The sequence below is a fragment of the Cricetulus griseus genome, chromosome 2, assembly GCF_003668045.3.
Source record: "Cricetulus griseus strain 17A/GY chromosome 2, alternate assembly CriGri-PICRH-1.0, whole genome shotgun sequence".
Lineage (NCBI taxonomy): Eukaryota > Metazoa > Chordata > Mammalia > Rodentia > Cricetidae > Cricetulus > Cricetulus griseus.
In genome coordinates, this window is record NC_048595.1 from 12,039,065 (window position 1) to 12,066,255 (window position 27,191).

At 46.3% G+C, this 27,191-nt stretch overlaps 1 protein-coding gene across 1 annotated transcript in view; it reads right to left on the bottom strand.

Moving 5' to 3' along the window:
- Positions 1–282: 282 nt before the first annotated feature.
- Fbxo42 (F-box protein 42) overlaps positions 283–27,191 on the bottom strand; it is a 62,927-nt gene continuing 36,018 nt past the window's right edge. The window contains exons 5-10 of the mRNA XM_027399907.2: positions 10,986–11,139; positions 9,682–9,792; positions 6,755–6,851; positions 6,266–6,322; positions 5,524–5,640; positions 283–5,170 (exon numbers count right to left, since the gene is read on the bottom strand). Of these exons, the coding sequence (XP_027255708.1) occupies positions 4,055–5,170; positions 5,524–5,640; positions 6,266–6,322; positions 6,755–6,851; positions 9,682–9,792; positions 10,986–11,139 (1,652 nt within the window). The 3' untranslated portion in view covers positions 283–4,054. The remainder of the gene's footprint in view (positions 5,171–5,523; positions 5,641–6,265; positions 6,323–6,754; positions 6,852–9,681; positions 9,793–10,985; positions 11,140–27,191) is intronic.

Here is a 27,191-nt window from a genome sequence, read left to right on the forward strand (position 1 = left end):
GACCCCACGGTCAGGCCCCACCTCTGCTTAGGTCATTGGTGACATAAAGGCTATCCCGGTGCTTTGCACAAACACTCCTCACTTCCCTTGGGCCTCCATTACAGGGTGAGACTGAAGATCTGCAACACCAAGGCCTTCAGGCATGGTGGGGACAGGGACAGGGACATTCCTTCTCAGCAAACACAACCTTCCAACCACCTTGTCAGCCCCCCTCCCCCAACTGCCCTCCATCCCAGGATTTTTTTCCATCTCTTTTCTGTACTAATACAACAGTCAAGACAATTCAGTCCATTTTTGTTTTATTTGTTAAACTGCTAAAAAGTCATCAGGGGAAAACATTAACAAAAATGAAATTGACAGATTTAAATATCCATGGGTTCCGTTTTCATCCCTACACTGTGATGTGCCTATCATGACTATCAGGGTGAGCCCCCTGGCACCCCTGAGTTGTATGGGAAACATCACTCGCAGCACCAGCTTCGCCAGGGCACGGTGGGTGCACACTGACATGAGCCCTGGTTGGTAGGAGGGGGCAGATCGAGCAGAGCGAGCACAGTGGAGCCAAAGAGGCTGGCTTTCATTCACAAGGACGGGAGTGGTGAGAGGCCACCTACTGGTGACAGCAGAGCATGCCTTATGCAGTACCCGAGGCCAGGCTTCCTCGCCCTGACCTTCAGTCCTCTCCACCATCTTATGCACTGCAGGACTACAGGTAACACGAGGCAGAGTACATCACCATGCTGGGGTCACCACGAAGACAAGGACAGACAGACGGACAGACCAAGCAGGTGATTCACTTTAAAGGGGGAGGGAAAAAGCAAAGCAGAATGAACCCAGAAAGACATGGTGAAGGGAGGGAGGACCCCCAGTGACTTTCTGTCCTTCAGAGTTGAGTCTCCCCGCAATGGCGCCTCCTCCTCTCCTCTTCTGTGTTTTAAGGAGTTCCAAGGCCATTCTTCCACAGTTCTTCCTATAGCTCAAACATTAAAATCAATCAACCTATAGAGGGCTGGGAGGAGAGTAAGCCCCAGCATTAAACAAAATTGACATTTGTTCCTATACCTTATTGGTGCTTTCAGATGTGGGGGGAGGTGGCGTTGTGACGTGCTCACCCAAAGCAGGGAAGAAAGGTGGAAACAGGAATGACAATGAATGCTCTCTGCTGCGTGGCGTGTGGGAAGATGAACAGGAAGCTCTGTGCAGAAAGAAGCAGAGCAGTGCCCAGAACTCTCACACGAGCGAGGCCAGCCAAATGACTGAAGTTAATATGACCGAGGGCTCTCAAAGGCACACTTGCAGGAATGGAAAGGGTTAAAGCTTCAAGTAGAAACAAGATGTATTTTAAATACTTAAATACTGATAAATATTTGCTTTAGGTGCTCCTGAGGGTTCAAACAAAATATTTTGTCTCATGTCTCTCAGTGAATTTTAAGACAAAATTGGTATCGCGTCCAAAAAAAAAAAAAAAAAAAAGAGTTGTGGTTAAATCTGAACTAACGGTGTTGTGGGAATGCTGACCTCTGCAGAGACATCGGAAGTCCTGCCATACAGTCTCATGGGGCTGAGGAGCCCACCAGCTTCACTGCTGAGTCACTTTCCCACAGCACACATCCACAGAGCTCAGGACCAGCAAGTCCTACACTGCTGGCTGCACGAAAGGTTCCTTCTGTTTCCTCTGGAGGGACTGCAGATACCTGGCTCTCAGCAGTGTGGGCAGCCCCAGGACCCCAGGGTTCAGAGGAACCCCTTGCTTTCTAAGAGGTTAATGTTTCTGCTGCCTGCTTGGGAAAAGTAGAACAATCAACAGTTGACCGCTAGCTTAGGAAGGCCACAGGGGGAAAAGAAAGACTACAAAAGTGGCGATTCTGAACTTCAGGTGTCTGAATACTTGATGTGCAAGTAGAAACCAAGTCCAGAGGCACGTCCACAGGCAAACACCACAGCCAGGTTTCAGCAATGTCAGGCTGCTCATCTGCTGACCTTGCCTCTTAAGTCAGGCCCCACAGGATCAAACTGTCAACCAAAGGACTGGCAGAAGCAACAGAGCAGGGAGCTGGAGTGGTGGGATACACAGGAAGTAGGCACAGGGGTGTTCCCTTGGGAGCAGCTCCAGAGCACCTTCCTCTCCTCGAGAGCTGGTCCTTACCTGGGCTTCCCCAGGGGGACTTTCCTGCCGAGACCACCAGAGCGAAGCTAATGGCTAAGGGAAGACTGAGCATGAAGCAGGAGACACACACGTCAGCCAGGGCAAGTGCTGGCTGTGAGCCAGGACCCAGGGTCAGCAGCAGTGAGCTTGAGCCTGGGAGACACTGACAAGAAAAAGGGGATGGGGCTGGGAAACACATTTTTGTTGTTTCAATTTCGGTTTTAAAGGCAAAATGAAAATCCTTTACCACTGATGAGAAACCACCAAAATCCATAGTTGCATGTCCATTTAAAATATCTTTTTGATGTCTCCTATGTCCAGAAAGACTAGTAATTTCTGGTGTCCTCTGAACAAAATAAACACTCTCCTGGGTGGCTGTACTTTATCTAGGAAATGAAGTCAAAGTACGAACTAAAGCCCTGTTTGGGGGATACAAGAACAAGACAACATGAAGGATGGAGCTGCTCCCAGGTCAACATGTATCTCCAAGGTCAAGGACAGGATACTCAAACCAGTCACTTGTCAACAGTACAGCAGAAGGTGTGTCACAAGTAAGGAAACCCTTTCTGGAAGGAACTGTTTCCAGATTCCCTTTTAAGATCAACTCTTATATTCTACTAGTAAGAATGGGCGTGCCCAGTGAAACGTGGAGATAAAAGAAACACACTGACTAAAAGATAGCTTTTGGGTTGGGCCTGGTGTCACACGCCTTTCCTCCCAGCACTTGGGAGGCAGAGGCAGGAGGATCTCTGTGAGCTACACTGAGACCCTACTGGGGGAGGGGATGGAAGGAGAGGTGACTTTTGGATTTTTTTTTTTTAATGATTCTGGCATCTTAATTTTGTTTTGTTGAGACAGGGGCTCATCATATAACCCAGGCTAGACCCAAACCTGAAATCATCCTGCCTTTGCCCGGAGTGCAAGGGTCACAGGTGTGTGCACCCCCACACTGCAGTGGATACTGGCCCTGGAGATGCAGGGAAGGCTCAAGAGCATCTGGTTTCTTTAGGCAGAGAAGAATGAACAACAGACATTTGGATGCTTTTTAAAAAGTCAAATGCCCCAAACAACAAAACAAAAAGTAAAATAAAATACCCCCAACTAAAGCAAACCACCAAAGGGCAAGGGAGCAGCCTACAGACAGAAAAGAGGCCTCTGAGGACCGAATTCTAAAAGGAAAACAATATGTTTTTTGGCAACTTGCAATCAAACACGATTGTCAGAAAAATCCCATAATCAGACACTGCATGTTTGCTGAGACTGTAGGGGAAACTCAAAAGACCAAGGGACAGGAAAGAGGCAGATGGACGGCGGCTCTATAAACATCGTTTCACCGTGACTCCAGCATGTGGGGAACTGTATTTCTTGTTGGGTGACTTCTCTGGATCACAGAAGGGACCAGGCACAGAATGCTTCTGCAGAATTGTCACAGGTTCAAACAGGAGGTTTACATTGTTTTCTCTAAGTGACTCTGACCCTGCAGTGTGGTGTCTGAAGCCTCTTCCTTGGTGTCCTGTCTGAGAAGGCCACAGAAAGATCCAGGGAGCTCTTCAGCTTGTTTCTTGTGGGAAGTTACTGCTGTTAGTCTGTCCCTAACTTCCTGGTCTGATTACCAGCAGAGTAGAAAAGGCCAGCACAGCCTCCGCTAAGATAGCAACAGCTGATCTGAACCAGAACGGAGACCTCACCTTTATTTGTAAACAGAGTTGGTTATATAATATATCTGTATATATCTATATATAATCTTTTCCTTAATGGAGATTTGATCCCAGCCTGGAATGAGTTAGGCATGGAATTGGAGTTTTGGTTTGTGGGAATCATGTTGTTTTCCCGAGTCTCGGTCCAAATGCTTGTACACTGGAAAATTCCGAATGAAAAGCCACAGAAAGGGAAAGGACTTTGAACACATTATCTCTTTGCTCGCACAAAGTACAAGGCGTTTGTTTTTGGATAGTACTTCACATTCTGCTTCTTGTCCATGAGCCCTCCAAATATGATAAGCTCTCCTCGGCCCTGTACCACTGTGTGCAGGCTGGTTTCAGGAGGCCCGACCACAGAACTGCTAGTAAATACTTTCCATTTGACTCGGCCTTTCTCCTTGGTGTCTTTAATGTCCAGCACATACATCTGCATGGGCTTGCAGTTCATACTCTGGTACAGGGGTTTGCCAACATTGAGGGACTGTGGAGGGTGGTGGCCCAGGCGGCGAGCAATTGGGGGTAAGGAATGACCATCTCCTTGGGCTGGTCCTGGGCGGGGGATGGGTACAGTTTCTCCACTGCTCAGGTTCTGATTCCCTGGAGAGCTTGGAGAAGACCCAAGAGGAGGACTTAGCGTGGCCGAGGCTGAGGGGCCTTTGGATGACATCGCTTTGATGGCTTCCAAACTCCGACGCAGGGCACTGGGGGATACAGCCCCTGCAAGGGCACTGGCCACATGTGGTGGTGTATGAACACCATTGGTCTGTTCTGGAGGGTGTCTCACACTCCCTGCAACTGTCCTGTTGTCTGTACCATCCACATGACTGCTATTGGAAGCAGACTTCAGGTCCCAATTCAGGTCAATGGAGCTTAGCCTCAGGTCCTTCTGATCTGGGAGAGAGCCTCTGCGGGGAGCTAGGGAAAGTCCCATTTTTAGGTCATATCCTTCGGAGGCAGATGGGGTGCTTGGAGATACCACCTGCACAGGGCTGTCCAAGGAAGCACCCCCAACAGCTGCTGTCCCTGGAGACAAGGTTCCACCATTGAGGATAGGAGAGCCATCTCCTCTGGCTGGGGAGAGGCTCCCTTCTCGGGAACCTGAGGGAGTCTGCCTTTGAGCCCTGGGCCTCAGTGTTCCCCAGCGGCCATTAACACAAGGAGCTTCATCCATACTCCTCACAGGAGACTGGGATCGGTATTCTCGGGTCTCAGGAACCAGGGCTGGAGGAGTGGCACTGATAGGTGATGGGCGAGAGTTCAAACTGGGGCTGAGTGGCGCTCGCCCACTAGGAGCCTGGCTGAAGACCACCACACACTGTCCCACCTGGAAGACAAAGGACTTGTGCTCATAGCCTTGCCTATCAAGCTAGCACTGGAAAGGCCAGGGCTTTGCAGGCCTGGGCTGTGGAGACAGAATGAACAGTGGTACTGACAAGAATGAGTGCAGAACAGTGGCATCTGCTGGAAGGACTTGGGTAACATTCTTTAGACAAATGGATCTTTAAGGCTACAAGTAAAACAATGTACACCTATGTCCTCCTACCAAGCAGCTCATGCACGTGGGAAATACTAAAAGAGCACATGACACCAAACTGTTTTCTACTTCTGTAAGCTTAACAAGTTAATTCCTTTTTCCAGGTTAGGGCATTTCCTGCTGGCTGCTTATTCCCCACTTACCCGGCAGGCTGGATGGCACCACAGTTCTGGGGCACCGTGGTCTTCGTTTTCTACCTTGAGTGGCTGCCAGGCCCAGGGACCTGGGTGCATATGTAGCAGCCAGGCGTCTTTGAACAGCTGCAGGAGAAGGACCAATGAGAGAACATCTAAGTCCGCCGCTGTTCACAAGCAGCTTTGTCTGCCTCCTGCCTCAATTCTCTCATACATGGCCACTGACTATCCTGGCACACAGAACTGTTCTTGTGACCACACACCAACTGTAGCCAACTGTAGCTGGTGTGTGTGTGTGTGTGTGTGTGTGTGTGTGTGTGTGTGTGTGTGTGTGAGAGAGAGAGAGAGAGAGAGAGAGAGAGAGAGAGAGAGAGAGAGATGACATATACATTAACTTTCTCAGTCTACATTCTTAAGTAAATTCCATGTGGACTTCTGTTATCCACTTGTTTCTACCCCACTGGCCGCTTTACTGGCAAACCTTTTAGCTTAAAGAGGAAACAGAGCTAGAAAGAATGGAGGGATGAATGTTTAAGAGACCAATGTTTCTGATTAAAAGTACCTCTCACTCCACTTCCCCCTCCCCGAAAAAGAACAGAGAAAGGGGCAGACAATACAAAAGCTATCTACTCAAAGCATATGGGTGTCCTCTGAGTGAGCAAGTCCAAAGAAGACTCTGTCTTACTAAACAAGCAGGGCAAGCATGTTCCAGAACTTAGCAGTCGAGGCAGATTGTCACTGCAATACTCACAGCATTGGGACCACCACAACCGCCAAGGATTAGGATAGTTGCATCATCTATAACAATCTGGGAAGATGAAGAAATTTAAATAAACCTACAAAGACACAGGCATCTGACTCATGATTCAGTGACACACACAAGTGGCATGCTCAGCTCCCAAGTGAGTGCTCCAGCTGCCCACTCTACCCAACCCACATCAGTTCTAGCCCTTTAAACGGACGACTCTTGAACAGTATATTCTAACTTGAAAAAATATGAACACAAGAGTGCTAACCACAGAAAATGAAGAATTCACTTAAGAAATAAAACCCCACTAAGGCCACTATAAGCAATACAGCAATAGAAGCTGAGAACAAGCAGCACCAAAACAAAACAAAACAAAAAACCCCAAAACAACAAAAACCGAAAGAAACTCTCTTTGGCTTGTTGCACAGGGCACCTCACCTCACTCTCATAAAGATATTACAGTGCTTGCTCAATAGTTAAACTCTTTAGCACCTGAGACTGGCCACCTCGGGGGTGAGGACTGGGGCCAGAGATGTTCGGCTTGGACCACGCCCACTGCTCCAGGTCAAGGACCCAGACTTCATTGCTCCTGTGAGATAAGAACACAGTCATAAGCAAGGTGGGGGCTCCAGGGAGCACAGTGGTGGCTGGAGTTTCTGGTGCCTGTGTCCAGTAGGGAAACTTTCACCACTTCACACATACAGCCTGTCTGGGCTGGAGGCTTCTGATGCTTTCCTCAGAGCCCAGGGACTTCAGAAGAAAAACACCATGGCTGAACCCTAGTTTTGCAGCTTAAACAAGAAACTTTATTTTCTCTACTTTTGGTTTTCTTTCCTATGAAACAGAAACACCGCTGATCTTCAGAAATGACAGAAACCAGGCACATGGCAGGAGTGGTGGCGTACACCTTTAATCCTAGCAGGAGGTTGTGGAGGGCAGAGGCTAGAGTTCTTTCAAGGCCAGCCTGGTCTACAAAGTGAGTTCCAGGACAGCCAGGACTACACACACACACACACACACACACACACACACACACACACACACACACACACACACACACACACACACACACACACACACACACACAGAGAGAGGGAGGGGGAGAGAGAGAGAGAGAGAGAGGGAGGGAGGGAGGGAGGGAGGGAGAGGGAGAGAGAGAGAGAGAGAGCATTTACATTACATTATAAAGGCGTCAGTGCACACTTAGCACCCAACCATCCAGAAACCTTTCAACCTTTCATAAGATCTCAGCTGAGTTGAATGTGCAGCAACGCACTGGACCCAAAGTACAGGCAGGAGGCAGCTGGTCAAGTGACCACCTTCCAAAAACAAAAGCCACAAGAGAGAAAAAAATGGTTCTGAAGGCATCTATCATTGTGCAGAAGCTTAAAAAAAAAAAAAAACCAAAAACAAAAATTCCACTCACTGATCATGGTAAAAAGAGTATTTCTCAGTGATTCATAAAAGCTTCAAGGTTTTCCTTGTTGTTTTGAGACAGGGTTTCTCTGTGTGACAGTCTTGGCTGTCCTGGAGCTCACAGAGATCCACCTGCCTCTGCCCCCCAAGTGTGCCACCACCACCCGGCTCAAAAGCTTCAGTTTTATCTTTTATCAGCAACCAACTGCTATATCCAACTCAAGAAGGCAGCAGTGCTGGGCGTGGTGGCACATACCTTTGATCCCAAGCAGACAGATCACAGATCACAGAGAGACCCTGCCTCAAAACACCAACTCCCCTTGCCAAAGGAAAGGAGCAGTATGACCTTGGCATGGGCATACCCCCACTGCAATCCTAGCACTCATCAGGCCAAGGATTGCATGAATTCAAGGCCACATAGAGCAAGACTGAAGGAAGGAAGGAAGGAAGGAAGGAAGGAAGGAAGGAAGGAAGGAAGGAAGGAAGGAAGGAAGGAAGGCAGGCAGGCAGGCAAGGACTAACTCCTGGCTGGCAGTCTCTAGTTCACAGTTAGCTCTTCTTCTTCTTTTTTTTTTTTTTTATATGTATACCGTGTTCTGTCAGCATGTTTTGCCTGCAAGTCAGAAGAGGGCACCAGATCTCATTATAGAAGGTTGTAAGCCACCATGTGGTTGCTGGGAATTGAACTCAGGACCTCTGGAAGAGCAAACAGTGCTCTTAACTTCTGAGCCATCTCTCCAGCCCCCCCCCCCCCCCCGTTAGCTCTTCTTCTTAAGGTCATCTAGTTACACACAATGATACAAAATAAGTACTCCCAAACTTAAATCCTAAACCCTCTCATCTGGAGGGTAGTTCCTTTCGTTTCTCTCCATAAATATTTTATATTTAGTTCACATTTTTGTTCTGTTTTGTTTTTTAAGACAGATTCTCATATAGCCCAGGCTGGCCTCAAATGTGCTACACAGTCTAGGATAACCCTGAATTCTTCCATAACTTTTTTTTTTTTTTTTGTAGACTAGGCTGGTCTCTTTTTATAATTTATTACTTTTATTTTATGTTCATTGATGTTTTGCCTGCATGAATGCCTCTATAAGGGTGTCAGAAGCCCTGGAACTGTGAGTTACAGACAGGTGTGAGCCAACACATGGGTGCTGAGAATTGAACCTGGGTCCTCTGGAAGAGATGACCAAGCCATCTCTCCAGCCCTCCATAACTATTTTAGAACAGAGATGGTGAGTCCTGTCAGAGAGTAAGCCTGGGTCTGCTTTTCTGATAACTCATCAACTCCCCATTTTATTCAGAACACACAGCAAACTCTCATGGTTCCTCTCACAGCAATAATGCAGATGGAGCTGGGCGTTGATGGTGCACGTTGGAGGCAGAGGCAGGCGGATCTCTGTGAGTTCGAGGCCAGCCTGGTCTACAAGAGCTAGTTCCAGGACAGCCTCCAAAGCCACAGAAAAACCCTGTCTCAAAAAAGAGAGAAAAAAAATGCAGATGGACTGCTGTTCTCACTCTAGACTTCACAGGGCAGGAATGATTCGGAAGGCATGGTGGGGAGCAGCATCCCTGACAGTTACCTGTTTCTAACTCACTCTCCCAATCTCCTATCCCATTTGGAGAGTGCATGACTTCTACCCAACTTGTAAATACATCTCCTTTCTTCCCTGGAGGGCCTGAGCTGGGCAACACAGCATCCTGCTTCTTGGAAGGTGACCTCTGATAGGCACAAGACAGTACACAAGGGGGAAGCTTCACAAGAACTTCATCCCATTTGATTAAACAGAAAGAAATTCCACTTAACCTTGACTTTATGGAGCAAAGTTTTCAACCTATTGATTTGTGATGGAGGGTCAGAAGAACTAAATGCTGGGGCTTAGTAGCTAACTAGGTTAAAGAGAACTATGTTCTGGGACATTGCTGTGCCTACTTCACCTTTCTGGCCTGTTATGCACAGAAATTTCTACCTTTGCATTAGAATGAACCAAATCAGAAATACTTACATTTGCCGGGATCCTAAAGAGCCACCAAAGACAATCATTTTATCACCTATCACACAGGAGGAATGGCCAGCCATAGGAGGAGGCCCATGTGTGGTGACGATGCAGTTCCACCTAATGGGAAGAAGCAAAAGTGAAAACCACCTACCCCATCTTCAAAGTGTAAGGCACAAAGGAGCAGTGGCATCCACTAAGAAAGACTGCCTGTCACCTTCCTACAGACACCTGACCCCTTACACAGACATATATGGAGGCAAAACACCAATGCAAATAAAAAAGACAGACAGACAGACGTGTCTGTCAGGCATGGTGGCACATAGTTTTAATCCCAGCACTCAGGAGGCAGAGGCAGGAGGGCCTCTGTGACTTTGAGGTCAGTCTAGTCTACAGAGTGAGTTCCAGACAGCCAGGGCCATATAGAGAAGTCCTCCCTCAAAAAACCAGAAACACACAATAAGACAAACTTTTCTGAGAAACACCATGTTTTGTCTGAGAATGGCAGAACACAGGGGTCCCCTGGTGCACACTGCTCCTGTGCTCCTGAAGAGGAGCTGCTGAAACTGAGAGCTCCTTCTCTACCTGGCCTCCCCACTCTCTTCTGAGACAACTAGAGCTCTTCTGCTTCTCCTGGGAAAGGGTGCTGCAAAGCATCTCAGTCCAGAAGCAAGCTCCTGCTGTGGGCCTCTGCCTGGGCACAGCTTCAGTTCCCACCAAACGCTTCAAGAGATTCTGTTGTTTCATTAATTAAAAAAAAAAAAAAACAAAAAAAACCACAAAAAACCATTTATTTAGCCTCGCAGTAGTGGTGCACGCCTTTAATCCCAGCACTCGAGAGGCAGAGGCAAGCGGATCTCTGTGAGTTCAAGACCAGCCTGGTCTACAAGAGCTGGTTCCAGGACAGGCTCCAAAGCGGCAGAGAAACCTGTCTCGAAAAACAAAACAAAACAAAAAAACCCAAAAACCATTTATTTTTATATTAATGTGTCTTAGTGAGTGTATGCTGTGTTTTGTGTGTGTATGTGTGTGGGGGTGTGTGCCCACAGTCCAGAAGATGGTGCTGGATCCTCTGGAGCTGAGTGTTTGGGCCAGCAAGCAAGATGGCTTGATGGGCAAAGGCACTTGCCACCATGCCTGACAACCTGGGTTTGATCCCTAGGATTCACATGGTAAAAGGAGAGCCCCCCCCCCCATGCATGTTATAGCATGCAAATACGCATGTGTGCACGTGCATACAAACACACAACTAAAATGTAATACAATGAAACCCATTTCTTCCAAGTATAGAATAGATTATCTTTGTGGCTTACCAATTTTTAGATGGTGAGTACGTGTGAATTTCATCAAAGAATCTCTCTGGTTGGTGTAAGGGATAGGGACTTGGCCTCGTCCAGCCACCAAATAGCACTAGCAAGTCCTTATACACGACTAGAGTGGCTCCAGCTTTGGGGGAAGGATAGGACCCTAGGAAAAGGCAACAGCACCATGGTTAGGATTTAGGAACATACAATTTATTAGGCTGGCCAGGGTCATCTTTCTTTGGAAGGACAAGGAGGAACCAGTGTCACACAGCAGAAGGGTGGGGGGAAAGGTTGGGTTTTCAGGTCTGAGAGACTCATTACTGATTTGAACATCTTCAGACCCAACAGAGAAAGTTACTCAGCTTTTTTGGAAGGTGGAGTGGGCTGGGTACCCATCTCAAAAGGTCACAGCTTGCCTTGGCTTAAGTTTACAGTGGTGCTGCTGTGGCCTACAATCATTGGAGATCCTCCTTTGAAATTTCATCTTTTATAGGCTAGTGAAAATGCTGGATAATGCAGTGAACCTCAGCTCCTAGTCAGTCTCCTGGCCACAGGAATGGTGGGTACCGCATGCCATTCTGTGCTGCTGGGCTGAGGTGTCCAGAAGGCCAGGTATATTATGTATACATTCCATTCACGATGGGTTTATTGGGCTATAACCCTATTACGGATCACATGGAGTTTTAGACAGCGTGGGCTCCATGAAACCAGGAAGGAAGGAAGGAAGGAAGGAAGGAAGGAAGGAAGGAAGGAAGGAAGGAAGGAAGGAAGGGAAAGAGGAAGGAAGGAAGAAAAAAAGAGAAAAGAAAGAGGAAGGAGGGAGGGAGGGAGGAAGGAAGGAGAAAAGGAAAAAAAAAAGAAAAGAAAGAGGAAGGAAGGTAGGTGATGGGGCAAGTCCTTCTGTGTATATGATTGTCTTATTGGTTGATAAAGTATTGTTGGCCAATAGGGAAGCAAGTTAGGCGGGACTAGGAGTCGAGGAGGATTCTGGGAAATGTAATAAAGAGAAGTCTTGTGATCCAGGCAGTAAGTGACATAGCAGGCAGACTCAGAATATAAGCAGGGATAAGCAGGAAATTGCTCTCATCCTCCTCCTCTCTTCTCTAGAAGCCCCCATCTGAACCCCACAAGAGAGGACGCATGCTGCTGGCATCCTCAATCAGATAAGTCTTTATAAAATATATAGATTAATAGTTATGATTGATAATTAAGACAGAGATAGCAAGTAAAAAAATCCTCATCATTGACCAGCATCATTGTACCTAATATAAGTCTCTGTGTGTTATTTTGGGCACCCACGTGGCAGTGGAGCTCGGGTGGCAGGAGGAAGAGATGAAGGGAGGGAGGGAGGGAGGAGAGGGAGGGAGGAGGGAGGGAGGGAGGGATTTGGCTCATGCAGGAATGACTAATATCTCATAGATTAGGAACATATCTTTCCACAGTTTGTTTTGAAATGACCATTGCTAGATTTTCCCCAATTCCTCCCTGGGTATCTCACTGTTAGATTGGTCAAAGTAATTTGTCCCAATATCTAGGGATCAGAAAATACTGGAATATCAAAAAAACTTTACCAGACTAGAAATGGCTTAGCAGTTAAGAGTACTTGTGGAGTATTAGTTTAAGATATATTACATTAATTTATGCTGTGGAATATTTGTTTAATGATGCAAAGATGTATTTTAGTCTTTTATGTTGCATTTGTTTAACGCTGTGAAGCTGTGTTGCTTTGCCTGCCTAAAATACCTGATTGATCTAATAAAGAGCTGATTGTCCAATAGCTAGGCAGGAGAGAGAAATAGGCAGGGCTGGTGGGCAAAGAGGATAACTAGGAGGAGAAATCTAGGGAAGAGAGCAATTGAAGAAACGAGGAAAGAGAAAAGAAGGAGAAGAAGACACCAGGGTTCAGCCCCCGAGCCACACAGCCAACCTTGAAGAAAGAAAGAAAGAAAGAAAGAAAGAAAGAAAGAAAGAAAGAAAGAAAGAAAGAAAGGGAAGAAAGAGTAAAGAAAGGTAAAAAGCCCAGAGCCAAATTTTAGTTAAAGAGAAATGGGATAATTTAAGTTAGAAAAGCTGGCTAAAAACAAGCCAAGCTAAGGCTGAGCATTCATAAATAAGAATAAGTCTCCATGCATTCATTTGGGAGCTGGATGGTGGGCCCCCAAAGAGAAAAAAAGAAAACAAACAACAACAATAACAAAAAGAGCTAAAAGCACTGGCTGCTGTTTCAGAGGATCAGGGTTCAGTTACCAGAACCTGGCTGGCTGATCACAAGATGTAAGTCTAGTTCCAGGGGGTCGGGTGCCCTCTTCTTGACTTCAAGCACACACTCGGTGCACAGCTGCACATACAGGCAGAACACTCAAAGCACACAAAATAAACTAAAATTTCATTTTTTTTGGTTTGTTTATCAAGACAGGATTTCTCTGTGTAGTCCTGGCTGTCCTGAAACTCACTCTGTAGATGTGGCTGGCCCTGAAGTCAGAGATCCACCCAGTTCTGCCTCCATCACCTTGCAAATTTCTTTTTTTTTTGGGGGGGGGGGGTCTCTGTAGCTTTAAAGGCTGTCCCTGGAACTCACAGAGATCTGCCTGCCTCTGCCTCCTGAGGGCTGGGACTAAAGGCGTGTACCACCAACGCTCGGCTACCCCGCAATTTTTAAAAAACTGTGATTACTTTTTCTTTGTTAAGAAAGGGTCTTTGTAGCCTAGGCTGGCCCCAAACTTACTTTATAGCTAAGTATGACAGTGAACTTCTGACCTACTGTCTCAACCTTTTGATTCTTGCAGGTGAACAAGGTCCTTTGTTTAGTGCCTTATGCTTCCAGACTAGCATGTGGATTTGATCTGAGACGTGGAGAAATGGATTCAGAGCCAAGTGTAGAAACTGAAACTTAATAGTGGGTCTCCCATACAATGGAACAAAAGTGCAATTTCTTTCTTTCTTTTTTTTTAAAGTATTTTTTAAAGATTTTATTTTATTTATTTATTATGTATACAACATTCTGTTTCCATGTGTATCTGCACACCAGAAGAGGGCACTAGACCTCATAGCGGATGGTTGTGAGCCACCATGTGGTTGCTGGGAATTGAACTCAGGACCTCTGGAAGAGCAGTCAGTGCTCTTAACCTCCGAGCCATCTCTACAGCCCTCTTTCTTTCTTTCTTTTTTTTTTTTGAAATTTATCTACTTATTTATTTGTAGTTTTATGTGCATTGGTGTTTTGCTGTGGGTATAGGATCCCCTGGAACTGGAGTTAAGACAGTTGTGAGCTGCCAGGTGGGTGCTAGGAATTGAACCTGGGTCCTCATGAAGAGCAGTCAGTGCTCTTAACCACTGAGCCATCTCTCCAGCCCCACAAAGTGCAATTTCTATTTTTGCTTTTTTTTTTTGTTTTTTTCAAGACAGGATTTCTCTGTGTAACAACTCTGGCTGTCCTAGATTGCTCTGTAGACCAGGCTGGCCTCTAACTCACGGAGATCTACATGCCTTTGCCTCCTGAGTGCTGGAATTAAAGGCGTGCACCACCACTGCCCAGTTATTTTCATTTACTTATTAAGATTTATTTTAGTATTTATGTGCATGTGTGTGCTTGGGCACATGTGTGTATGTGTGTGTGTGTGTGCACGTGAGTATGGGTGCCCTTGGCGACAAGAGGCATCAGTTCCCCTGGACCTAGAGCTGCAGGCCCTGCTGTCTGCCCATATGGATGCTGGGAACTAAACATGAATCCTCTGCAAGAGCAGTGTGTGCTGTCAACTACTGATCTGTCTCTTCAGCCCTCTTTAAAACAAATGTGGGAATCTGCATTAACAATCTCTAGAGCACCTACACTGAGTGAGGATTCTGTTTTGGGGTCAATGAATGAATTTGGGAGCAAATGAATGAATCAGTGCTGCTTGGGCATTTGTTTGGGAAGAGGGTCTTCAATTGAGAAAATGCCCCCGTCAGACTGTCTGTAGGAAAGTCTGTAGGACAGTCTCTTGATTAATGATTGATGTGGGCGGGTGGAACCCACAGGGGGTTCATGGCAGTAACAGTCAAATGTCGCAAGACAATGGGAAGATTTACAATCCCATCACTTTCTCAAAAATTATGTATCGTCTCAACAAATAAGATTGTTATCTTAGTTTTAAGATTTAAAATAAGTAAAAAGTCATGTGGTGTGTGTGTGTGTGTGTGTGTGTGTGTGTGTGTGTGTGTGTGTGTGTGTGTGTGTGTGTGTGTGTGTGTGTGTGTGTGTGTTTGTGGTAGCCATGTGTACATACTTGTCAAAGCACTTGTGTGGAGATCAGAGGATACCTTGTAGTTCCTTCCTTTCATTTTGTGGGTTTCAGGGATGGAATTCAGGTTGGTGGGTGGGCAGGGAGCAACACTACTTTTTTCTGACTTCTTTTTTATATAGGGGCTCCCTCAGAGGGTATCACTCATTCTGAGGGTCTTCTGCTCTCAGATAACCCTTTCTGGGAATGCTCTCATGGACCTGCCCAGAAGTGCATGTCTTGGTTGGTTCCAGAGCCCATCATGATTAGATATCATGAATGCTAAACATCATGAACATTAAACATCACGGATGTTAAACATTGTGGATGTTAAGAATCTTCCTTCCTGCTAGGTTTCAGGGGATGAAGGTAAGGGGGTGGGGTTGTGGGGTGGTGGTACACAGTGGTACACACCTTTAGCCCCAATGCTATTTTTTAGGAAAACATCTGATGAACTGAAACCCATTATCGAAGCCTACTGATGACAGGTCCCTCCTGTGCTGGGACAGAGCTGGCTCCCTGTAATCATGACACAGCCTGGAGGCAGTGGCTGTCATCTCAACATGATAAATCCAAACAGTTCTCTTTATTTAATTTTTGGGCTTTTGAGACAGGATTTCTCTTTGTAGCCCTGGGTATTCTGGAACTCAATTTGCAAACCAGGCTGGCCTCGAACTCACAGGGACCCACCTACCTCTACCTCCCGAATGCTGGGATTAAAGCTGGCTTTAAACATTTCTTAATATAAACTTTTCTCTCCAATCCCCCCCCTTCTATTTTATCCCCCAGTTTCAGCAAGATCAGACAAGTCATTAATTGATACAAAAACTCACTGACGTTAGAGCTTGAGACAGATGGACAGACGGACAGATGGGCACACATACAGGTTTCACTATGTGGCTTTGTTTTGTTTTGAGACCTGATCTCCCCATGTGTTTTATGATCGAGGGAGACCTTAATTTGCTTCAATCTTCTACTCTCAGGCTCTGCAGTGTTGGAATTATAGGCATGTGCGGCCCTAGCAAACTAAAGATACACACCCATGCCTTTAAAACATCCCTGAGTAGTTATGGGACACCCAATGGCAAGGACTTTTAGTACCTGCCGTGAGAAGCAGGCCAGAGCCATGAGCATAGACAACGCCATGGGCGTTGTTTCCACTGCCAAGAAACAAAGCCACATGAAAGACCACTGCATGAACAGGGAGCACTTCCCAGCTAAAAATTAACAACATGAAAAGCAGCATGGACTCCTTGTCTCCACTGCAAGCTCTCTTTTGATGCAATTTCTAGGGCAGGAGAGGTTGCATCTGATAACTTGTTAATTGCAGCCCTAGTCAGGGGCACCTTTCAAGTGGCTCCATTCACAGTGAAGACAATGTTGCTATAGACCTCTGTGCCTGGAGCAAACAGGGAAGGCCCACTAACCCTGAAATATGCCAGTCTATTCACACTCCCGAGAGGACCAAAGGTTACCAAAGATCTGTATGGGGCAGTTTCGGCTCTTCTCTCCAGCAGCACAGAATACTAACCATCTCCAAAAAGCATGTGTTCTAGAAAAATCCCAGGATCTGAACTTCATAAACAAAAATTCCTTGCTTTCCTCTGCTCTTCCCCACACACCCCGAGACCGCAGGCAGACTGTCCCAGGGCTGCACTGGGTCAGAGGAAACAAGGCAAAGCTGCCACCCAAGAAGAGTAAGATCAATAGACTGGGCCTCCAAACACAGTAGGAGGAGCCAGAGCTGGCTAATGAAAGGTGGAGAAGCCCTCTAGTCAAGCCCATTTCCTCCCAGCTGTGTGCTCCACTTGCCCAAGGCTCCACTGTCTGCCAGCAGAAGCAAAGGCTGGCAGCAGCTGACCAAGGCCAGACCTACGAGAGATGGCTGGACATGAGCTCCTCCTGCTTGTGCCCTCTTGCCTCCCAACTGGACACAGCAGGCCCACATGCCAATGTAGGATGGAAGCAGAAGGGATGGAGGCATGGGACACACTCTCCTGTAGTCCCTGGATTCCAACGAAAGTGGGAGTGGAAATGATGCAGCCAACTGCGGGTCATATTGACCATCCTGATCCCCAATTCCAAGACCTGCTCTCACTGCTCTTTTGACAAGTCCTGGTCAGGGGACAGACCTACTTGCAAGCCTGGGAACACCATATTCCCCTCCCCAGTGCCCCCCTCTCAGTTAGGCACTCCCACCCCACCCCTCTAGTGCTGCCGTTCATGGACACCCACAGCTCTAGCCCTGCACCACACGAGCATTCTGCTTGCTTCTGTCTCTCTTCTATGTTAGGGTGTCTCACTGAAGAGACACTACTTTAGTCTTTGGGTGCTCACTAGCCCTCTATAGGACAAAATGTTTCATGCCTAACATAGGAAATAAGGACTATTCCAAATCTCCACCCACTTAGAGCCCAACTGAAAATGCTTTTTGAGAAAAAAGGCATTGCAGTCATCAAAACTGATGTACATAAAAACCCACAGCCTTGGGGCTAGAGAGATAGCTTAGTGGTCATGGTAGTTTGAAAGAAAATGGCCCCCCAAGGAGATGTGGCCTTGCTGGAGAAAGTGTGTCACTGCAGAGGTGGCTCTGAGGTCTCATATAGACTCAAGCCATGCCAGATCATTTCCTGTTGCCCACAAGATATGGAATTCTCAGCTCCTTCTCCAGCACTATGTCTACCTGTACGCCGCCATGTCCCAACACGATGATAATGGATCAAACCTCTGAAACTGTAAGCCACCCATTAAATGTTTCCTGTATAAGAGTTGCCATGGTCATGGTGTCCCTGCACAGCAATAGAAACCATAAGACACGGATTAAGAGCACTAGCTGCTGCTCTTCCAGAGGACTTGGGTTTGATATCCAGCACTTGCAGGGTGGCTCACAACAGTCTATAAACCCAACTCCAGCAGATCCAATGCGTTTTCTGGTCTTCTTGGGCACTGGGTACACATATGATACAAAGATACTCATGCAGCAAAAAAGCCACAAACATAAACATATTTTTTAATGGAGGGACAAGCCCACAGCCTTTCCCAATAAATGTGTAGCCTCTGCCCTTTACAATGTTAACCTGGGTCCCAGAATATATAATGGCAAAAATAGCCTTAAGGGCCTGGTATGGTAGTGCATACATTTAATCCTAGTACTTGGGAGGAAGAGGCAGGTGATCTCTGTGATCACCTAGCCTGATCTACATAGGGAATATATGAGAAACACAGGGAAACCCTGTCTTCAAAAAATAATCAAAAAATATATATAGTAAAAAAAAATTGAGTAATTTCTATTTTTAGTTCTTTGAGACATGGTTTCTGTGTGTGTAGCTCTGGCTGTCCTGAAACTCGCTCTGTAGACCAGGCTGGCCTTGAACTCACAGAGATCTGCCTGCCTCTGTCACCAAGTGCTGGGATTAAAGGCATGCACCACCACTGCCCGGAGTTATTTATATCCAACTAGGCAATCACTCATGGCTGCAGCGATTAGGAGAAATGGTTTGGTTGCTGTCCATGGTTCTTGCTCCTGGCTCAGGCCATAGAAACCAGAATTTCTGGCTGAGCTGAGGCATAGAACTGTCCTCCTGTACTGGAGCTGCCATAAAGCAGGGTTCTGGCCTACCTTGCCTGATAGTAGATGATGAGAGTCTACTTTGGAAATGGCCCTGCTAAGGACCAGGAAGACTGAACAGAGGCCTGGCTGGATTGGCCTGCAGTGTGTCAGTATCACATATGCCAGGCAAGCTGTAAGAAAGCCACAATCAAGTCTGGAGCTGCTGGTGACTGAGCAGGTGGAGAGGCTCCAGGGAGACATGGCCCTCAGCGCTCCTTCCCACCTGTGCACCTTTTCTCACCTGCCTCCTCTGTAACGGCCTTTACAACATTTGACTTGTAGTGTGTCTTGCCTGCCTGTGCATGTCTGTGCAGACATGAGTGCTGGTGCCCAGAGAACAGAAGGGACAGGTCCCCTGGAACTGGAGTTACAGACAGTTGTGAGATGCCACATGGGTGTTGGGAATCAAACCTGGATCTTCTGCAAGAGCAGCTAGCACTTTTGACAGTTGAGCCATTTCTCCAGCACCACCCCTCACCAGGCCAATAAATCCCAGGGGAAAAAAGAAAGGGAGAAGGAGGAGGAAGCGGTGGCGGCGGCAACAGCTTGGCATGGTAGTAGACACCTCTAATCCCAGCACTCCTGAGAAAGAGGCAGGCAGATCTCTGGGAGCTCTGAGGCCAGTCAGGTCTATATAGTGAGATCCTGCCTCAAACAAAACAACAGAACCAATGTCAAAACTGGTAGAGTGGTCTGTAAACATTTCCCCACTGTTGTTACATGTCATAGGCTACTTTAACTAGTAAACAGCCATAAGTAAAATTACAACTTCTTGGTGTGAGGTTTTCAAGAAGCCATTCTTAGAGACTAGCAAAATAATTCATTGGGTAAAGATACTTGCTGTCAACCCTGATGACCTGGGTTCAATCTCTGCAGTCTACATGGAGGAAAGGGAACCAACTCAGAAACATTGGCCTCAGAGTGCCATACATATGCCACAGTGCATGAATGGGTGCACACACACAATCACACACCCACCAAAAGTGTGGGTTTTTTTAAAAAATAAGGCATTTGTTAATTTTTTATTTATTTTTACATGTGCATTGGTGTTTTTGTCTTCAAGTATGTCTGTGTGAGGCTGTTTGATCTCCTGGAAGTAGAGTTACAGACAGTTGTAAGCTGCCATGTGGGTGCTGGGAATTGAACTAAGGTCCTCTGGAAGAGTAGCCAATGCTCTTAACTGCTGACCCAACTCTCCAGCCCCAAGTGGGAGTTCTTTTAAAGCAATCATTCCTCATAGAAAATGCAGTCATCATCAGGGCCGTGGTAGCACACACCTTTAATCCCAGCACTTGGGAGGCAGAGACAGGTGAATCTCTGTGAGTTAAGACCAGCCTGGTCTACAAGAGCTAGTTCTGGGGCTGGAGAGATGGCTCAGTAGTTAAGAGCACTAACTGTTCTTCCAGAGGACCAGGGTTCAAATCCCAGCACCAACATGGCAGCTAACAACTGACTATATCTGTCAGTCTCACACGGACTTACCTGCAGGCAAAACACCAATGTCCATAAAATAAAAAAGTAAATAAATTAAAAACGGGGGGTGGGGGCGTTGGTGGCACACACCTTTAATCCCAGCACTCAGGAGGCAGAGGCAGGAGGATCTCTGTGAGTTCGAGGCCAACCTGGTCTCTAGAGTGAGTGCCAGGACAGCCTCCAAAGTCACAAAGAAACCCTGTCTCAAAAAAAAAAAAAAAAAAAAAAAGTGACTCAGGATAAAACCTATGTTTCCACAGTTTGAATTGGCTTTTTACAATTTCATCCAGGGCATAAAAGAAAGGTTAACATCTAGATGGCACTGGAGATATATAAAAAAATATATAAAATGAAGTTCATTGTGTCATAAACTGCTGAGGGATATTTATACGCGGTGTGAAGATGCATTGCTGTGACTGGTGTAATAAAAAGCTGAATGGCCAATAGGAGGTATAGGAGGGACTTCCAGGCAGAGAACGGAAGAGGAGAACTGAGGATTACAGGAGACACAGAAAGGAAACAGGATGTGCAAGACGGAAGGGAGGTATTATGATAGAGCATACATTAATATAAGAGGGCTAATGTAACCTATAAGAGCTAGTTAGGAACAAGTCTAAGCTATAGGCTGGCAGGACAGAGACTCATTCCCACAAATCCAAGTGGATTCCATCGACCCCTGGGAGGAAATATAGGCCGTGCTGGATGACGTGAGAGTGTCACTGCATAGGGATCCCAAGAGCAACCATGGTGAGGGTTCTGCTTGTTTTCAGTGATACTGTGGGACCTGAACTCAAATAAGAATCTAAAAGGCACCTGAATTTGACTAAATGACTCAAAGTCAAAGGATGAAGAAGGACTTTCAGCATAGAAGAAAAAGTCAATGACATTTTGCATTTGGTCACCAAAGGGAGAGAAAACTCTAAAGGCAGAAGAAAAATCTCATTCACAAGCAAAGCAAAGCAAAAATAAAGCAATGAGGTTAAGGGCTGGAGAGAAGGCTCAATGGTTAGAGCACTGGCTGCTCTTCCAGAGACTGGATATGATTCCTGCACCCACATGGGAACTCACAACTGTCTGTAACTCCAGTTCCCAGAGATCTGGCACCTCACACAGACAGACATGCAGGCAAAACCTGCAGTGAACATGACAGAAAAATACATGGGTTTCTACCAACACCTGGAGCTTGAACAAGTCTGGAGGAGGAGGAGGAGGAGAAGGAGGAGGAGGAGGAGGGAAGAGGGAGGGAGGAGGGAGGGAGGGAGAGGGAGGGAGGGAGGGAGGAGGGAGGGAGGGAGGGAGGGAGGGAAGGCAGTGTCAGAACCTCTGGAACTAGAGTTACAGACTGTGGTGTATGAGTGTGTATGGCTGAGTGTGTGTCTGCTTCATGTGCACATAGGGCGAACAGTTGGAAGAGGTATTGCTCCTGGAACTGAAGCTAAGGCTGAGCTGCTACATGGGTGCTAGAAACTGAGCCCCAGGCCTCTGCAAGAGCTACCAGTGCTCCTAACTGAGCTATTTCTCTAGCCCCCACTGTCATTCTTTTTAAAGGTAGCATTTACATCAAGAAAAAAAAAAACAAAACAACAACAAAACAAAACCAGTGACACTTTGGGCAGGCGTTTCTGTAGAGTTCCAGCACTTTCCAGCCTTGAGGTAAGTTTTCCTAAGACATCTGCTATAAATGATATTCTTCTTCCTGACCCTGGCTCCAAAAGGAAACCAGCTCCTCTGTGGGATTCCCAGGCAGCTGAGGGCAAGATTGTTCTTTGTGAGCAGCCCTCAAGGCCATCTACAGTCTCAGTCAATACTTTCTCACGAAACACCTCAGAAGACAAACTATGCTGGTGATTTTAGGTCCTCTCAGCTTGACCTTTGGGACAGCAGACTGCTTGGGACTGAGAATGGTGGAAAAGCCCAGGCTAACTGTGGTGATAACATTCCTGGTCTCAGCTAGCTGGCCACCAGCTTTCACCACTCTGAAGCTATCTTCCCCACCATGAGAGGCACCTGCAAACTGCGAGCCAGAACAAACCCTTCCTTACTGTTCCCCGTCAGAACAGTAACTGATGCGTGGGGTAAAAGGTAGCTCATTTTACAATAAGCAGTCATGAGAGCAGAGCAGCTGTTTCTTCATGACAGTTGTGGCGTTCCACCCAGCATAGTGCACTCACCTGTGACAGTGAAAACTCCAAGGAGGCAACAGACTACACAATGTAGTACAGGGTTCCCAAATTCAGCCATGTTAAAAGCCAACTGGGTCAGTTTTCTCCTTTAAAAAGATATTTTCGGGCCAGGCGTTGGTGGCGCATGCCTTTAATCCCAATCCCAGAACTCGGAAGGCAGAGGCAGGCGGATCTCTGAGAGTTCGAGGCCAGCCTGGTCACCAGAGCGAGTGCCAGGATAGGCTCCAAAGATACACAGAGAAACCCTGTCTCGGGGGGGGGGGGGGGGGGAAGGTATTTTCTAGAGCTGGCTGTGGTGGCACACGCCTTTAGCACTAAGGAGACAGAGGCAGGCAGATCTCTGGATGTGAGACCATCCTGGTCTACAGAGCGAGTTCCAGGACAGCTGGGGCTAACATAGAGACAACTTCTCTCAAAAAAAAAAAAAAAAAAAAAAAAAAAAATGTTTTTAAGCCGGGCGTTGGTGGCACACGTCTTTAGTCCCAGCACTGGGGAGGCAGTGGCAGGCGGATCTCTGTGAGTTCGAGACCAGCCTGGGTCTACAACAGCGAGTGCCAGGACAGCCTCCAAAGCCACAGAGAAACATTGTCTCAAAAATAAATAAATAAATAAATAAATAAAATAAAATGTGTGTGCATGCCCACATGCGCATGTGCGATGGTGCACATTTGGCAGTCCTCTTCTACCATGTGGGTATTGGGGCTCAAACTCAGGTCATCAGGCTTGGGACTGCTGAGGTATCTATCTGGCCTAGTTTTCTCTTCTAGAAGTACAGATCCAGGAAGCTGGTGAGGTGGCTCAGTGGTTAAGAGCACTTCCAGTGGCAACTACGAGGACCTGAATTGGTATTCCAGCATTCGTGTAACAAGCTGCGCATAGTTTCACTGGCACTAAAACCCTAGCTCGTGGAAAGTAGAGACACAAAGACTACTGGGGTTTGCTGGGTGCCTGGTACCAGCCTATTCAAATCAATGTGAGCTCCAGGTTCAGGTAGAGAGTGATAGCAGACCCCTGACACCCTCCTCTGGCTTCCACATGTGTGCACACACATCACACATATACAACACCCCATTCCCCAAATCCATCATTCTACCCCCAACTCCTTACATTAGAAGAGTGAGTCTTCTCTGGGACCAAAGACAACACCTAACTAGACCAGTGATGTGGATGGTATACTTTTTAGGAGCTTATACTCCTTCTTACAGAGAAAGGAATCTGGGCCCGGAGAAGACACAAGCTGTAAAGTTCACAGGCACAGTTGAAGGTGTGGGCTGAGAGTAAAACATGACCCTGAACCCACAAGCCAGTACTGGGAACTCCATGGGAAGGCACAGAAACCAGGAAGGAAAAAAAATCCTTGGAAGATTCTATGGGAGAAAGTAGTGGGAAAATCAACTGAACTCCACGGCTATTTATGACACGACAGGCTGAGCTCTGCGTCATTAATATTTATAGACTCCACTAGTATTTAAAGCCGCCTCTAACTGAGGAAATATGCTTCACCAACTGAAATCCTCTCCTCTTTTGCACATGAGAGTAGGGTAATCTTTAGGAAGTTTTAAAAATCCGAACTATCAAGTGCAAAATTAATAATTTTATCTTGATTTAAAGCAACTGAAAGGGTAGTATGACTTACAATTGTTATTAAATAGGTGCTGGAATTAGCTTCAGTTTGAATTAAGAGTAATTTATTTGAGAAACTGGTTTAAACATTAGTCTTTTGAAACACACACCCAAAGAATGGCTTATTTACTTTGGGAATTAAACACAGGCTAAGCCAAATAAACCTGATTATGAATTAAGGTGCACCTTTGTACAATTCTAGAAGGTCAGTCAATTTCCTGGAACTATTTGGCAAAGACTAGAATTATGTACACACAATTGTTCATTCACAAGTAACCTTGACTTCCAATGGCTTCTCTCCCGTTCCACCCTCCATGATTTCATGACTGATAAAACAAGCAGTAGAAACCCTGTACAGTTGCCACTGCTCAGCACCTGGCATCATCTACCCCCTTATTCTATTCCTACCAATGGATAGCCAACCTTCCCATCTCTGCCAACCCTTCCACTTGGTGACAACTGTGCCCCTCTGTCTGACTCAATCACTTCCTCTAGAAGATCACTGAAAGTGGCATACAGGCATGCTATAAAATCATAGCCATGGCTGGCCTAGAATTCACTATGCAGACCAGACTAACTTCAAACTTGAAGCAATCCTCCTGCCTCTGCTTCCCAAGTACAGAAACTATAGGTATTTGTCACACTTGGAAAATATACTGCCTTAAAAATACAACTAACTTCTCAATGGACTTGGTGGCACATTCCTTTAATCCCAGCACTCAGGATCAGAGACAAGCGGATCTCAGTGAATTGAAGTTCAGCTTGGTCTACATGGTTAAGTTCTAGGTCAGCCTAGGCTGCACAGTGAGACCCTGTCTCAAACAAGCAACCAAGAGCTGGAGAGATGGCTCAGTGGCACCTACTGTTCTTCCGGAGGACCTGAATTCAGTTCTCAGCAGTGACATCAGCCAGTTTTTTTAAATTACCTGTAACTCCAGCTTCAACACCTCTGGCCTCCTGGAGTGCCAACACTCTGGTGCATATATGCCCATACTCCAGAGACATGATATACATAACCAAACAACAAGAACAACTACCCTCTCAGACTATGCCTGTGTCACTTGGCACCTTACTCTCCTTCCTACTCTACAAACTACAGGCAGGTTCCTTTAGCTAGCTGGTTCTTAACCTACTGCTCATACCTTTCTAAGCGGGTATAATTTCTCATCTAGAGATCACTACCAGCTCTTTAGATTCTCTTTACCTTCCTGTTACCCTCTGACAGGAACTCACCTCAGAAACCTGACTAGCGGGCTGGAGAGATGGCTCAGGGGTTAAGAGCACTGACTGTTCTTCCAGAGGTCCTGAGTTCAATTCTCAGCAACCACATGGTGGCTCACAACCACCATGAATGAGATCTGGTGCCCCCTGCTGGCCTGCAAGCAGAAGACTGTATACATAATAAATAAAATAAAAACTATACGAAAGTCCTCTTAACAGCTGAATGCCTATGGACATGCTATCCCTCTTTTTCTGTCTAGACACTTGCTCTTAATACTCTCTTTTCACTCTGGCTCCTGTCTCATTGAGTTCTCACTAGAACCCTAGGCTATCCCAAACACAGTCCCACCTCTGGGTCTTTGCATTGTTTAAGATGACGTAGCCCCATTCATTTGTTCCTTGCATCCACCAAGTTTGTTTATTTGTTTTGAAAAAAAAACAACATTCATTTTATGTTTACAAATGTTTAATTGCATATATATGCAATATATGCATGTATATGTGTATATGTGTGTGTGTGTGTGCATATACATACATACATACATACATACATACATACATACATACATACATACACACACATACACCATGTGTACTTGGTGCTTGAGGAGGCCATAAGAGGACATCAGGTCCCCTGAACTAGAGTTACAGATGGTATTGAGGTGCCATGTGGGTGCCAGGAACCAAACCTGGGTCCTCTGTAAGAACAGCCAGTGCTCTCTTAACCACTGAACTGTTTCTCCAGTCCCTGTATTCATCAAGGTTTTTGTTCCAATGTTACCTTCTCCTTGATCCCCTTGTCATGATTCCCCTGGTGTAGCCCCATACAGCTATCTAGCAGTTCCTCTCTACTTAGAACTAACATTCTATATTACATGTATTTGTTTTTTTGTTTTGTTTTGAAGGCAAGGCCTTACTCTGTAGCGCAGGCTGCACTGAACTCAGGTAGTAGGTACACAGGCACTACACCACATGTGTCATTTTCCATTCACTCACTCTTGGTTGTCCATCTCTGCCCATCTCTCTCTCTTTTAGTTTTTTGAGGCAGGATTTCTTTGTGAAACACTGGAACTCACTCTGTAGGCCAGGTTGGCCTCAAACTCAGAAACCCACCTGCCTCTGCCTCCTGAGTGCTGGATTAAAGCCATGCCCTGGCTGTTTGTCTTTTTAAACACCCTGGTTATGCCAGGTGGTGGTGGTGCACACCTTTAATCCTAGCACTTGGGAGGCAGGTCAGGGAAGCCAGCCTGGTCTATAAAGCAAGTTCCAGGACAACCAGGGCTACATAGAAAAACCTTGCCTTGAAAAAAACACAAACAAAAGAAAACAAAACAAAACAAAACAAAAAAAACAAACAAACAAAAAAACAAAGCAAAACTCCCCCTCTCCCCTTATTTGAATTCACTGTCCATTAGAATTGGGATTTCTGTCTGCCACTAACTCACAAGTATCTCAACGGGCAGCTCCTAAATGTCTGTTACTTGAAATGAAGGCGATGGCTCAGTGGGTCTAGTAACTACCACACAAATAGGAGGATCTGAGTTAAGGTCTCTGACATTCAGGTAGAAACCATGTGTTGCAATATAAGCCTGTAACCCAAGAATGAAAGAGAGGGGGTGGGAAAAATGCCTCTAACCTGTAAGCCCCAAAGGACCCGTACTTCCTGAGATGCTAAAGGCTGTTGTTCACATAAGATAACAAGCCACAAGTTTTCACTTCCCTAAACAAGTTTAGTTGATGCAACTGCACTAGATATGCTTAATTACAAGTAGGCAGGAAGTACATCAGGATGTATGCTTGCCCCTGACTGGAAGAAAGTGGAAGGTACTTAGTCTTGCAGTTTTGC